The 16,068-nt window shown below is 36.6% G+C and overlaps 1 protein-coding gene across 2 annotated transcripts; it reads left to right on the forward strand.

Moving 5' to 3' along the window:
* The first annotated feature begins 253 nt into the window (after positions 1-253).
* Positions 254-16,068, forward strand: LOC127521132 (sodium- and chloride-dependent GABA transporter 2-like). 2 transcript variants are annotated; one of them, XR_007932282.1, is made up of 16 exons: positions 254-334; positions 421-614; positions 734-868; positions 3,356-3,496; positions 4,581-4,659; positions 4,775-4,907; positions 5,530-5,664; positions 6,406-6,509; positions 7,254-7,378; positions 8,121-8,233; positions 8,306-8,443; positions 9,190-9,271; positions 9,360-9,460; positions 9,537-9,708; positions 11,050-11,232; positions 13,764-16,068. XR_007932282.1 is itself a non-coding variant. In XM_051910065.1 (15 exons), coding segments are annotated over exons 1-15 (1,782 nt in total). In that variant the 5' UTR covers positions 254-332; the 3' UTR covers positions 11,178-11,367. The 2 variants fall into 2 exon arrangements, 1 of the variants encoding a protein (XP_051766025.1); XM_051910065.1 differs by lacking the exon at positions 13,764-16,068 and having other exon boundaries at positions 11,050-11,367.

Below are 16,068 nucleotides of genomic sequence, written 5' to 3' on the forward strand. Positions count from 1 at the left end.
AGAGCCCTAAAATAAAAAATGACAATTATCATAGTTACTGTAGCTATTGTTTCTGCTGCTAAACTATGTAACTATGCTGAACGTTTTGAAGGATCTGTATGGTCAACGTTTTTTGGTTACCATGTTGTAAGGGATTTCTCCTCCTGAATGTGCTGCTCGCATTAGTGCCTATTTAGGGACGCCCCTCCCTAAACGTCTCTCATAACACACACACACACACACACACACACACACACACACACACACACACACACACACACACACACAAGCCCAGCTGATAACTGTGTCCATGTGGCCGGAAGAGCATAAAATCACAGCCACACGACGTTGCCATGTAAGTTTAACGCTGTGTGTGTCTCTTTCGGGACGTTTTGACGTCATGCACTGTCCTGATCCACTGCTTCTGTGACCTGTCTGCAGGTGTGCGTCTGCTGCGGCTTGCCATGTCATCACAGCTGGACGTGTCGCTGAGGGTCAGAGGTCAGGCGGCGGCCAGCAGCAGGACCGCGGTCAGTGGGCGAGCAAAGCTGAATTCCTGCTGGCTGTTGCTGGACAGATTATCGGTCTGGGTAACGTGTGGCGATTCCCATATCTGTGCTACAAGAACGGAGGAGGTGCTGTTTTTAAGCATATAAACATCACAAAATATGCATGCTTTTGTGTTTGTGTGTGCTTTGTTTAAGACATCAAATCCCATAATCCTCCGGCGGTCTCCCTCTCTGTCTCCGGGCAGGTGTGTTCTTTGTGCCGTACATGTTATTCCTGGTTGTGTGTGGTGTTCCGCTCTTCCTGCTGGAGACGGCGCTGGGTCAGTTCACCAGTCTGGGAGGAGTCGGCGCATGGAGGAAAATCTGCCCACTTTTTGCAGGTTACAAGTTTGAATTGTTTCAAGTAGGACAATCAATGAATTTTTCAACACTGTTTATTACTGTGAAGCTGCTTTGAAACAATCTGTATTGTGTAAAGTGCCATAGAAATAAGTCAAGTCACATGACTACATAAAGCTAGTACACAGGCCCAAAATCATTCTGCATGTGATGGAAGTGTGTCTGTTTTATAGAAGCTTGTTTCTGCCACTGAATAAAAAACAAAAAAGATAATTTATCTCACAATTCTGACTTTTATTCTCGCAATTGTTACATAAACTCGCAATTGCGAGAAAAAAAGTCAGAATTGCAAGAAAAAAGTACGAATTGCGAGTTTATATCTTGCAATTCTGACTTTATATCATGTAATTCTGACTTTATAATTCGCAATTCTGACTTTATAACTCGCAATTCTGACTTTATAACTCGCAATTCTGATTTTATAACTCGCAATTCTGACTTTATATCTGACAATTCTGACTTTATATCACGCAATTCTGACTTTATATCACGTAATTCTGATTTTATAACTCGCAATTCTGACTTTATATCACGCAATTCTGACTTTATATCACGCAATTCTGACTTTATATCACGCAATTCTGACTTTATATCACGCAATTCTGATTTTATAACTCGCAATTCTGACTTTATATCACGTAATTCTGACTTTATATCTCGCAATTCTGACTTTATATCTGACAATTCTGACTTTATATCACGCAATTCTGACTTTATATCACGTAATTCTGATTTTATAACTCGCAATTCTGACTTTATATCACGCAATTCTGACTTTATATCACGCAATTCTGACTTTATATCACGTAATTCTGACTTTATATCACGCAATTCTGATTTTATAACTCGCAATTCTGACTTTATATCACGTAATTCTGACTTTATATCTCGCAATTCTGACTTTATATCTTGCAATTCTGACTTTATATCATGCAATTCTGACTTTATAATTCGCAATTCTGACTTTATATCTCGCAATTCTGATTTTATAACTTGCAATTCTGATTTTATATCACGCAATTCTGATTTTATAACTCGCAATTCTGACTTTATATCACGTAATTCTGACTTTATATCTCGCAATTCTGACTTTATATCTTGCAATTCTGACTTTATATCACGTAATTCTGACTTTATATCTCGCAATTCTGACTTTATATCATGCAATTCTGACTTTATATCTCGCAATTCTGACTTTATATCACGTAATTCTGACTTTATATCTCGCAATTCTGACTTTATATCATGCAATTCTGACTTTATATCTCGCAATTCTGACTTTATATCTCGCAATTCTGACTTTATATCTCGCAATTCTGATTTTATAACTTGCAATTCTGACTTTATATCTCGCAATTCTGACTTTATATCATGCAATTCTGACTTTATAACTCGCAATTCTGACTTTATAACTCGCAATTCTGACTTTATATCACGTAATTCTGACTTTATATCTCGCAATTCTGACTTTATATCATGCAATTCTGACTTTATATCTCGCAATTCTGACTTTATATCTCGCAATTCTGACTTTATATCTCGCAATTCTGATTTTATAACTTGCAATTCTGACTTTATATCTCGCAATTCTGACTTTATATCATGCAATTCTGACTTTATAACTCGCAATTCTGACTTTATATCACGTAATTCTGACTTTATATCTCGCAATTCTGACTTTATATCATGCAATTCTGACTTTATATCTCGCAATTCTGACTTTATATCTCGCAATTCTGATTTTATAACTTGCAATTCTGACTTTATATCTCGCAATTCTGACTTTATATCTCGCAATTCTGACTTTATAACTCGCAATTCTGACTTTATATCTCGCAATTCTGACTTTATATCTCGCAATTCTGACTTTATATCATGCAATTCTGACTTTATATCTCGCAATTCTGACTTTATATCATGTAATTCTGACTTTATATCTCGCAATTCTGACTTTATATCTCGCAATTCTGACTTTATATCTCGCAATTCTGACTTTATAACTCGCAATTCTGACTTTATAACTCGCAATTCTGACTTTATATCATGCAATTCTGACTTTATATCTCGCAATTCTGACTTTATAACTCGCACTTCTGACTTTATATCTCGCAATTCTGACTTTATAACTCGCAATTCTGACTTTATATCATGTAATTCTGACTTTATATCATGCAATTCTGACTTTATATCTCGCAATTCTGACTTTATAACTCACAATTCTGACTTTATATCACGCAATTCTGAGAAAATAAGTCAAAATTGCAAGATGTAAACTCGCAATTGTAAGCAAAAATGTCAGAATTCTGAGATAAAAAGTCACAATTACCTTTTTTATTTTTTATTCTGTGCCGGAAACAAGATTCCATAATTGTTATCTGTAAATACAAATTTTTTAGTCTGAGTTTGAGTTTGTGCATCGTAGTTTTAATTATGTTTGTGTTTGTGGATGCATGGTCCGGTTATTGCAGGTCTGGGTTATGCCAGTCAGGTGATGATCTTACACAGTTGTGTGTATTTCATCATTATTCTGGCCTGGGCGCTTTTCTACCTGTGTAGCAGCTTCCAGACGCCACTTCCCTGGGCGCACTGCAACAACACCTGGAACACAGGTGAGAAACGCATATATATCGAGGTCTAAGTGTTTCTTTGAGTTTCTAGGCTGTTCCTTCAGCATGTCAGAACGCTCACATCATCTGTGTGCTCATGCGTGTGCAGCGGGCCAAGATTTAGGCTGAATTCTGGCCCAGTTCATTTCCATTATCCAAACATCTTGACACTCAGGACAGAACTCATTCCCCACCCATAGAGCACCATCACAACAGAGAGGATTTGAAAACTCTTCCAGCCTTTTCTAGACCCCTAAATGTGAGTTTTATGGCTCATAACTTTCAGACTGTCTTTATGGTATTTTTCAGTGAATATGTGCTTTTAAAGGTGCTCTAATTACACTAATATAATTACTCATTACCTGCCAAATGTCACTAAAATAGGTGTTGTGAGAAATCTCACCTGTCCCTGTCACAGTATTTTTTTAGCCAATCAGAAATGCTCTCTGCCTGTCAGTCAAATTTTGAATTATAAACCAAACCTGATTAGCTTGAGCCCTTTTTTTTTTTAACGTTGACAGCTTAGGTCTGTCATGATTATTGATCATATGATTGTGGTTATTCTATCTAATCACAATTATTTTGAAATAGCAGCAATAATTGTGCAGTTTTAATTTCAATTACATTTTGCCATCCATTTCTTTCAGTTGTGATAGGGAATCAACATTGATTATGGCAGGGAGTAAAAAATAAAGAATATAAAAAAACATTGTTATAAAGTACATAGAGGTAGTCAAAGGTTTTCCTTCATAACAAATGAAGGCTATTATATTATATTATATTATATTATATATTAATAACTATATAAATATTATTCATTTTTATAGCATTAAAGTAAATCATGTGAGCCTATATCATTATCATTTTTATTATTATATTATATACAATTCTAAGTTTAAAAAAATAACATATTACGCTTACACTGTAAGTGACATGAACAAAACAGACTTAAATTATTTGTATCGTCAACAGATTGTTTCTGATCGTGACAGTTTTATTCTTATGGCAGACAAAAGTGATTCCAGAGAATTGAAGGTATGGAGTAAGAGAAGTGTACTCATGTATGATGTGTTGTGATCTCCTCTAGATTCCTGCGTGGGCTTTGAGCGACACAACATCAGCGAAGTCTCTGAAAACGCCACGTCTCCAGTCATTGAGTTTTGGGAGTGAGTGTCTGGTATGATTGTGTGCACGAGTCTTTGTTTGAAGAGTCTGATGGTGTGTGTGTGTGTGTGTGTGTGTGTGTGTGTGTGTGTGTACTGAGTGTGTATCTCTCTCCAGGCGTGAGGTGTTGGATCTGTCTGCGAGTGTAGATCATCTGGGCTCGGTGAACCTCCGTCTGGCCTTCTGTCTGCTGCTGGTGTGGGTCGTCTGCTACTTCTGTGTCTGGAAAGGAGTCAAATCCACCGGCAAGGTAAACGCCACACTGCCGGTGTTTGTGTAGTGCGTTTATACAATAACATTAGAGAAGATCTTCCTTTATGCACCTTATGACAGACTCCAGTAACTCTATTTTAATAGATTGTGATGTTTCAACTACACTAGGATTTTTCATTGAAGGTTAAAAACCTTCAGTAAAAGTTTTTTCTATTTTGCTAACTTTTTATGCAATCTAATTTAAATAAATATATTAGGATTAAATATGAATAATAAATACATAAAAGTGCAATGGAGTATGAGCATAAACAGAATAGACAGACAGATGGACAGATTATTTGATCAAAAATACAGTAAAAACAGTGAAATATTATTAAAATTTAAAACAGCAGTTTTCTATGTGAATATATAGTAAAATGTAATTTATATCCAGTGATCAAAGCTGAATTTTCAGCATCATTACTCCAGTCTTCAGTGTCACATGACCCTTCAGAAATCATTCTAATATGATGATTTGCTCAAGAAACATTTATGATTATTATCAGTTCAAAACAGTTGTGCTGGTCCGTATTTTTGTGGAAACCATTTATTTAATTTGCTTTTAAATCTATATTTTCAGTTGTAGTTCATTGCTGTGTGTTTTATGTTTTGTCGTGTAGGTTGTGTATGTCACAGCCACCTTCCCTTACGTGATGCTGCTGGTGTTGTTAATTCGTGGGGTGACGCTCCCCGGTGCCGTGGACGGGATTATTTATTACCTGAAACCCAATCACACACGGCTGACAGACCCACAGGTACTGCAACGTCACATGATCTCCTGAGTAAAACAAATACTACTGTGTAGAAACAAACATGCATTAAAGAGGCCATATTATACCCTTTTCCAAAGTCTTGATGTTGTTTTTGTGCTCTACTAGAACAGGTTTTCCTGCTTGAATGTTGATTATTTTCCTCATATTCTCCATTGTTGCAGCTCCTCTCTTCCCAGTCTGTCAGTAACGCTCTGTTTAGTTCCTGTCTCTATGAAGCCCCTCCTTCTGAAAAGCACAATGTGCTCTGATTGGTCGGCTGGAGCAGTGTGTTGTGATTGGTGTTTGGGAAATGTCCCGCCCCTTACCATAACTGTCAGTTTCAACACACTACTAACTAACTCAACCAGGCCCCGCCCCTTTATTCTGCATATGAATTATTTAAATGAGGAATATTGTGACGTGTTCATTATTACTCTCACTTGACATTATAGCATCATTATATTGAAACTAGTATAAAAGTTTATATTCGCAACCAACATAAATAACACAGGCCGTTTCAGCTAAGATTTGATTTATTTTTGAATCTTTTATGACGATCTGCTTTGTTCAGCTTTTAGTCTGCAAGAATTGGAGAGGATTTGTTTAAATAGTGTCTAGTTGTGACAAGTTTATCTTTGAGGCTGCTTGTAAAAATTTTATAGTGAAATCTTTACTAATATGCTCAATGTGAAGTCCAGAACACAGTATACACGGTCTGTTTCTCTGTCTGTCTCTGATCTGAAGGTATGGATGGATGCAGGGACTCAGATCTTCTTCTCATATGGCATTGGTCTGGGAAGTCTCACAGCTCTGGGCAGCTACAATAAATTCAACAACGACTGTTACAAGTGCGTCCTTCCTCTCACAAAGACTCTTACACATTTAACATCAACCTGAAATCAGTGACAACTAATTCATGTTACTGGTCTTATTTAGAATGGTTCTTTTACTTTTATTTATATGTAAGCATTTGGTGAACGCTTTATCCAAACTGGCTTACAATTGACTTAATCATTTCATGACCTTGGCATTGCTTGCGCATTGCTCTAGTGCATCTGTATCCAGTGTAGTGTAACTTTAGTATTATTTACATCCTATTCTAGTTCCCTGAGAAGGGAACGAGACGCTGTGTCATGTCGTTGAAGCTATGGGCTTCTCCTTCAGTGTGCACCAGTGTCTGAAGCATGCATGAAATCACACCAATCCTATGGGCCGACAGAGGTCAGGTGACAAAGCGTAGTGCGTCGTCAAGACCATAAAAGGGCATCTACGTCACGGAATCCCAGTATGGCGGCGTGGGTATTATCATTCCAATAGCATCAACACCATGACGCAGCGTTGAGTTACTTCGAAAGGGAACATCTCATATGTTACCCAGTTCCCTCAGAAGGCTTCCTCCGACAATTAGAATCGGGGGATTTTGTGAAGTAGGTGCCCTTTTTTTGTTTTGTTGATGTGCTACGCTTTGTCACCTGATCTCTGTCGGCCAATAAGTTTGGCGTGATTTCACACATGCTTCAGACACCGGTGCACACTGAAGGCATATCTAATATTTATTTTTATTGCATTTCAGCTTTGTGTTTGTGTTTCAGGGACTGTTTCAGACTGTGCCTCCTCAACAGTGGCACCAGTTTCGTGGCAGGATTCGCCATTTTCTCGGTGCTCGGCTTCATGGCGCAGGAGCAGGGTGTGGATATCGCAGACGTGGCGCAGTCAGGTCAGAAACAGTGCATGATGGGTATCGTACATGCATATTCACTCTGAGAGCTAATATATCTGTATGCAGTGCTGGGCAAATTACTTACAAATTGTAGTCCGTTACTGATTACAAATTACATGACGAAAACTGTAGTTAGTAATGTAATCTAGATCATTTTAGGTAATGTATTCTGACTACTTTTGGATTACTTTTAGATTACTTTTGGAGTAATCTAAATTAGGGAGAATCAATAAATTATGAATAATTTACTACCTTTGTGAGAATAATACTGTATGTAATCATGTAATCCATAAAAAAGTAACTGTAATCTGATTATGAGCATTTTAAAACGTAATATAATCGAATTACTACAAGTACTAATTACTACTAAGTACTACATTTTTGAAATCTGTTTAAGTACATAATCTACGTTAGATTACAATTAGATTACTAAAATGAGTATCCTCATTTTAGGATGCTCATTTTAGGTAATGTATTTGGACTACTTTTGGATTACTTTTAGATTACTTTTGGATTTAAATGAACGTCTAACTTAAACATGAACAATATATAAATAATGTTTTTATACCAACATTTTGAGAATATTATTAAAGACCAGATAGCTTTGAATGAGCATTCTAGTAACTTTACTTGCAGAGCGTTTGTTCTTATCTTTGAGAGAATCTTGCCAGAAAATTAGCTAAAGTTCTGAGAAGGTTTTCTGTTAGCTGGAAACAGTCTAAGTATGTTTCTCTTTCAGGTCCTGGTCTAGCGTTCATAGCGTATCCGCGGGCCGTTTCCATGATGCCTGTGCCGCAGCTGTGGGCCGTGTGTTTCTTCCTCATGATCATCATGTTGGGTCTGGACACTCAGGTGTGGCGTCGCTCTCAGGTGTGTCTGCTGCAGGTTTAGCAGAACTGCTGATCGCTGTATTTGTGTGTTCAGTTTGTCAGTCTCGAGGCGCTGATGATGTCGTTGTCAGATCGGTACCCCGCAGTCGTCCGTAAAGGTCGCCGGCGTGAGATTCTGCTCCTGCTTGTGTGTTCAGTGTGTTTCCTGCTCGGGCTTCTGATGGTGACGCCGGTGAGACATTTCAATTCTCTCTGTTATTTCTTCAGCTGTCCAAAATTAACACTCACCCCAAGTGTCAATTGAATGCTTGGTTTGTTAAATAATATGTTATTAGCCTGTTGAAATGCAATATGAGATGCAGTATAAGACCATCACTGACATAAGAGTCAAATTGGAATGGAAAAATGGCTGTTGAGTGTCTTGTACCTCAGTGGAAACTAGGAAACTAAACATTTCGTTTTATTGTTGTAACCCCATATATATATAAATATATATATATATAAAACTGAAATATATAGCTGAGTATAACAGTGGAAACTAATTCCATATTTTCTTATAATATTACCAAGTGGCAGCATATATACTGAAAACAACAGAGGGCCTAACACAGAGCCTTGCGGCACTCCATAATTTACTGATGTTATCTTAGACTTTTCCCCGTTTAAATAGACAAAATGGTGACCGTCTGATAGGTACGATCAAAACCACCTTAATTTTGGATTCAGTTTATATGTAATTTTTTTACCGGCCCCATGAGATAATAATTATTATTTAGTGTCTTTTAGTTCACGTGTTTTCTCTTTGAGCTTGATTATTTGCTAGTGAACTCAAAAATAGTAGTTCACAAAATAAATTTCTAAACTTTTATCAGATAGTGGTCTTTATTCCTGCTCCATCAGAGCAGTGTAGCGTCTGAATCACATATCGCTGTCTTCCTCTCTGTGTCTGATGATCAGGGAGGCCTGTATGTGTTTCAGATCTACGATCATTTCTCCTGCAGTGGAGCCAGTCTGCTGCTGCTGTCCGTCTGTCAGTCGGTGGCTATCGGATGGATCTATGGTACACACACACACACACACACACACACACATATATGATATGGATATTCATCCTGGTGGTTGAGGTGATGTTGTTGTGTTGTTCTCAGGTGCTGAGCGTTTCAGCAGTGACATCGAGGCCATGATCGGTTACCAGCCGCTCGGCAGCTTCAGGCTGTGCTGGCGTTACCTGACGCCCGCCGTGTGCATTGTGGGTCTCGTGTGACACTGATAGCAGCGCTGAATGACCCTCGGCATCCTCTGAGAAAGTCTCTGTGTCTCTTCAGGGCACGTTCGTGTTCTCGCTGATGTGTTGGTCTCCGCTGACCCTCGCCAACGGCTTGACTGCCCCTGGATGGGCCACGGCGATGGGCTGGACGCTGACGCTGTCCTCCGTGTCTCTTCTGCCGGTCTGCGCGCTCTACACCCTCATGAACACACCTGGGAAACTTTCGACAGGTGAAGAACAGCACTTTACCACGTTTAAATACATTTAAACCTTTCTAGATGAGTTTTATGGTTGTTCAGTGATGAAGTCTGTGGCTGTTTCCATCCAAAGTTGCGAATTTAACTTATGTGAAAAAATTGAATATTGCATAAAACACTAGCGAATAAAGCAGTGTTTCCATCCAGCGAGACGAAGAGAACAAAATTGTACGTTCCTGATGAACTTTTTGCCAAATATCACTAAGAAAAATGTAAGTTACTGCAGTAGAAGCTGTATATAATATTTTTTGTATATATTATAAATGAAAGTTTTTTATGCACATTTTCAGAATTTATGCACAACTTCGCATTTCCATCCAGTGTTTTTTATTCGATATCCAAAAATGAGCATAAAAATAGGTGGATGGAAACACAGCTAGTGTGATTTTAACTATATTTCTACAAAATCATGTTTAATTGCCAAACCCATGGTGAAGAACTACATTACCCATAATTCTAAACATATAAATTATGCCAAGTGTTGTTATTGTTACTTAACTAAAACTATTAAAAATAATAGTAAAATTTAAAATAATAAATAAAATAATAAATGATAAAAATTTTATTAATAAAAATTATTTTTAAAAAATTAATTGAAATGAAGCTGAAATAAAATAAAAAATATACATTTTTAACATAAGAAATGTCAACTAACTGAAATAAAATAAGTTGAAGCACTAAAACTACTAAGACTGAAATAAAATTTAAAATTTATTCAAGCCAAATTATAATTAAAGCAAAATAGAAATATTAAAAAAACTAATAAAATTGACGAAAACACATAAAAAATGTTAAAACTTAAAATGTTAAATAAAAACTGAAAATATAAAAATAAAAGGTAATTCTAAATAATATAATAGTATAAAAATAATATGAAAATAACACTGATTTACTCTCAAAGTATTTTTATATATCTGAATATTTAATTATATAAACCTATATCAATATATATATATATAATTATAAATATATATATATATAGATATATAGATACATAGATAATTTAAGATATATAGATAGATAGAATTTATTTAAAGCTTTATGTCTAGTCATTTGCAGTGCTTCATGGGACTGTAGTTCATTCCCTCTCGATGTAGAGTGTTTAACCCCAGCCGTTTCACCCATCCCGAGTCTGAGCAGCTCTCTCGTCCTGTAGGCTGAGCTTCATTGTTAAACGAATGACAGTTGTTTATGTAAGTGGCAAATAAAATCCCTCACGCAGACAGAGAGTCTCGAGCATCGAGCGTCTGGCCTAATAACCCTCCTGAAGTCTCGCTGCTGAATAACAGGCCATTCATGTGTTCCCGTGTGCAGCGTCTCCGCCTGCTGTGCCGCCCCGCGCTGGACTCATGCTGACAGACGAGCACCTTTCTAATGCTGCGTGCTTGACCTTTGACCTCAGCACAAAGAAGCCCAAAGAGCCAATTAAGGACGTGGTGTAATCGAGTGAAACTGAACAGATCTGATGTAAAGAAACCAGCGTGAAACAGCTGGAAGGTAAAAGAAACTCTGTGTTTCCATAAAAAGTTTCTCTTCATGTTCTTCTTCTGTGTTACGTTTACATCTGTCAAAATCCTTGATCTTCCATTTCCAGTGTGAATGAACCAGTTTTCATAGTCTTTTTCTTGACTCAGACTGCAGAAAGATGAATAGATGTAATTTTCTGAATAACACATCAATGGTAATGTGTAGTAGCATGTTATTAAAGCTTAAACTTTACAATTAATTTTATATTTTCATATAAAAATAAAAGCTAATTCAAAGTAATAATAAATACCATAATAGTATATAAATAATACAAAAATAACAGATTCAGTTTCAGAGTACTTATATATTTATATATCTGAATATTTAATTATATCCAGCTCCAGTCTTTATATGTGTGTCTATATATATATATATATATATATATATAAAATATAGACACACACATTTATATATCACATAGAGTGAATGTGTTTGTGTGTGTGTGTGTGTGTGTGTGTGTGTGTGTGTGTGTATATATACATTCACTCTGAAAGAACTTTTTTTCACATAATTACACTTCTTGATTATTGGCATGATTGTTTTTATTGACATTGTTAGGAAACATTTGTCTATTAAAATGTCTTGTCAAATGTTTTGTCAAGTCAAGTCAAATTTATTTGTATCGCGTTTTTCACAGTATACATTGTTTCAAAGCAGCTTCACAGAAAATCATGATGTTACTATTTATAATAGCATGAAAAAGCTCTGCAAAGTTCCAGTTATTCTCTATATCAGTGTCACTGTTTCTGAACTTCATCGTAGTCTTGAGTTTTCTTCCAGGAATGAACACGTCACAATATTCCTCATTTAAATAATTCATACGCAGAATAAAGGGGCGGGGCCTGGTTCATTTAGTTAGTATTGTGTTGAAACTGGCGGTTATGGTAAGGGGCGGGACATGTCCCAAACACCAATCACAACGCACTGCTCCAGCCGACCAATCAGAGCACATTGTGCTTTTCAGAAGGAGGGGCTTCATAGAGACAGGAACTAAACAGAGCGTTACTGACAGACTGGAAAGAGAGGAGCTGCAACAATGGAGAATATGAGGAAAATAATCAACATTCAAGCAGGAAAACCTGTTCTAGTAGAGCACAAAAACAACATCAAGACTTTGTGAAAGGGTATAATATGCCCTCTTAGTCGCATTTAGCAGATTAGAGTTTTGTAAAGCATGTAAAATATATCGGTATTCTATTAAGAATGAGGCATGCTGGGAAAGAACATAATAGATGGGCCACACAGTGATAACTAGAAGTGCCTTTTAATGATCGTTTAATATATGGATTAATTTAGTGCTGTTGGCTCCGTATGTGTGCGTGCATCTCTGTTTGTGTGTGTGTGTGTGTGTGTGTGTGTGTGTGTCAATATGCGCGCCGTCTGCGCACGTGTCCATGCACGCATGTCCATATGCACGTTTTGATAGTTTGTGCTCTATATTTAGAGTGAGGATTGCCTGTGTATGTGTGTGTGTGTGTGTGTCCATACGGTTGTGTGGAGTGTTATTGTGTTCAGTGGATTATATCTGTAATGCGCCTGTGTTTGATACAGCAGCGCATCTCCTGCGACAGGAAAGCCGTTTCACGTTGGGCTGTCGGTGCCAAAGCATGCGCTCATCTGTTTATGTGTTTGTTCTGCACAGTGTTTCCATGTGATGCTAAACAATTCGATTTGAATTAATTGTCCACATCCAATTATTTTTTTGAAATAGATCAGTTTCTTAAAAAAAGAAAAGAAAAACTTACTGACCCTAACATTTTTGAAGTTTTCAACATTGATAATAATCATAAATGTTTCTTGAGCAGCAAATCATCATATTAGAATAAGGATCATGTGACACTGAAGACTGGAGAAATGATGCTGAAAATTCAGCTTTGATCACTGGATATAAATTATAGTTTACTATATATTCACATAGAAAACAGCTGTTTTAAATTTTAATAATATTTTACAATTTTATCCGTATTTTTTATCAAATAAATGCAGCTTGGTGAGTGTAAAGAAAGCTTACTAACTGACTCATGTATGTGTGTGGTTTTTATGAATATATAATTTATTTTTATTTAATTTTTAATGAGATAATGCAAATTGGCCATGAAACAAAAATAATTACGTATTCATAGAAACCATATATAGAAATTCTGTCATTGTGAATTTAAACTTATTTTTAGAAGTTTAAGGATATGTTTTTTTTTTTTAAATGTATCTTTATATCTGGATATCTTTCAGTATAATCATTCAATTTTTATTGACAAAAGCAACTATTTAAAGTTTCATGTCAGCTTTTAACCCACAACCTAGATAAAGAGGTATACGTTTAGGTCATTCAATAGCATCAAATCTTCAGACAGCAGAAAACTCACTTTTTAATACCCTCAATCACTATTTTAAAGATCTTTTCTTAGTGGTTTTATTTTGTGGACACACTAAAGAAAGATAACTGGACATGTTCCCAACATCTCTAAACATCTCTGCCTGTTTTTCTCCAACTGTTTTGACAGGAAAGCTCGTCCTCGTGCCTCAATCCTTGCTCATTTTAATCTCCGTTGGCAGGTCAAGGCCCGAGCCAAAGGTGAGCTGTGGGTTACAGCAGTACCTCTAAAGATCCCAAAGCATTCATCACCCAAAACACACACACACACCCCTCACACGTCGGCCGACCCACGCCGTGGTTTCTCACATTGCTTTAACCTGAGCAAACATCCTCCGCCGACCCCCAAGAGACTCTGGGATCACAACATTTCTCACAAACCGCTGGCAGATAGGTGAGAGATGAGAGGTGCCTCTTCACGGCCGTCTCATAACCAACATGTTTTGACCGCAGGAAAAACAACAGGCCCGATAGCAGCGTATCTGATGTTAAAAGCATCTGATATAAAAAGTATTGCAAGTTAAAGTCACAGGAGATCAAAACTGACTCTTTATATAAAGTATGTCCAACTTTATCTGTATATACTCACATAAGATGATATATACTGTACTATAGCAAATCATGAGTTGCTGTTTGAACAGGACATTTCGAGACTCACCTGTAAGAAGGGCCTAAAATAAACACTCACCAAGCTCCAAATGTGAGTAAAAATTGGTGTTGGTGAGTAACAGTGTCAATCACCAGTTGGCTGGTAATATTTTTATGAATTCTAGCAATGACAAACATGAACGATGCTCGGGACAGTTGACGGGCCAGTGTTGCATCTTCACGAAAGTTTATGCCTTGCCAATCGAAATATTCAAGCGCAAGAAGACGCGAAAGGGGTCTCAATTCGTTACTCGTTACCAAAACACGCACGCAGAAAGCTGCGTCTCAGACAGTGCGCGAATCAAGCTCTCTTTTACCTCTTCTTGTGCTTGAAGAGACATATTCAAACAGAATTGTGTCAAAATGGCTGTCTTGGCAAGTAGACTCTAAAAAATGCTGGGTTAAAAACAACCCAAGTTGGGTTGAAAATGGACAAACCCATAGACGGGGTTGTTTTAACCCAGCGGTTGGGTTAAATGTTTGCTCAACCTGCTGGGTAGTTTTATTTAACTCAACTATTGTTTAAAAATGACTATATGTCTGGCTTAAAATGAACCCAAAATAGGTTGGAAACTAAAAATCAGACACATAATTACTAGAGGAAACAATAATAATGAAAAGGTGAACATTTATTAATAAGCAATTTAATAAGTGTTTTTTTGTTTATTATTCATTAAACTTATTAATAAATGTTCATTTATTAAACATATTAATAAATGTTAATTTCCAACATACTTTGGGTTCATTTTAAGCAAACAATACAGTAATTTTTAAACAATAGTTAAATAAAACTACCCAGCAGGCTAGGCAAACATTTAACCCAAACACTGGGTTAAAACAACCCATTCGCTGGGTTAAAACACCCAATTCACTGGGTTAAAACAACCTATTCACTGGGTTAAAACACCCCATTCGCTGGGTTAAAACAACCCATCTGCTGGGTTAAAACAGCCTATTCGCTGCGCTGGGTTAAAACAACCCATTCGCTGGGTTAAAACAACCCATTCGCTGGGTTTGTCCATTTTCAACCCAGTATTTTTTAGAGTGTATCTTTGTAAACATAGCCAGTTATGTCATAAGTGAACGTAAACAGTAAATAAAACACATGTAACAGTATAATGGATCCGTGCATTAGCTCTTAAAGTGACAGCAGCCTAATATTCCTGCTGCTTTCTGTGTTTTTAAACTTAATCAAACAACAAAAGACAAAGAACAATCACTCACTGCTCTTGACTGAATAACTTTTGTAGATTTAATAAGGATTAATCTGTTTATAAACATTTGTTGAAAAAAATATTTATGGCCGGTAAATTTTCTTAAGTCACGGGCCATTGACAGGTGTGGCAGAAAGTTAGTTTTAGGCCCTGCCTGTAAGTAAATGCAGTTGTCAATCCCCAAAACTGACAGTGTAAACAATATCTATTCAGTCTAACCCACTCTGGTATGAAACGGACAAACTCATGGATAAAATCCAGCCCTGACCATTTATTACTCATGAATATCCTGTTTAACTGGGAAATACATCACATTATGGAAGTAAAATGGGTTGTGAATGCCATTTCAAAGTCGTTTCAGAATGTTATTACGTTCTCATGAAAGATTTTGAAGACAAACATGTTTTCATTTAGAATAACGTCACTGTTGAATCATTCAATAAGAAAAAGGAACATGAATTAAGAGAGTAAATAGAGTCAGGGTTTATTTCACTGATTTTAAGGATCTATTATGTTAACATCGTAACATTGAATTTATAATGAGAATTCTGGATGTTATAGATGCAGAAAAAA

This window comes from Ctenopharyngodon idella, chromosome 1, assembly GCF_019924925.1.
Source record: "Ctenopharyngodon idella isolate HZGC_01 chromosome 1, HZGC01, whole genome shotgun sequence".
NCBI lineage: Eukaryota > Metazoa > Chordata > Actinopteri > Cypriniformes > Xenocyprididae > Ctenopharyngodon > Ctenopharyngodon idella.

Coding starts and splice junctions, on each gene's coding strand:
- LOC127521132 (XM_051910065.1), top strand. Junction 3,497..4,580: donor CAACAACACCTGGAACACAG/GTGAGAAACGCA, acceptor GATCTCCTCTAG/ATTCCTGCGTGGGCTTTGAG. Junction 8,234..8,305: donor TGTTGGGTCTGGACACTCAG/GTGTGGCGTCGC, acceptor TTGTGTGTTCAG/TTTGTCAGTCTCGAGGCGCT.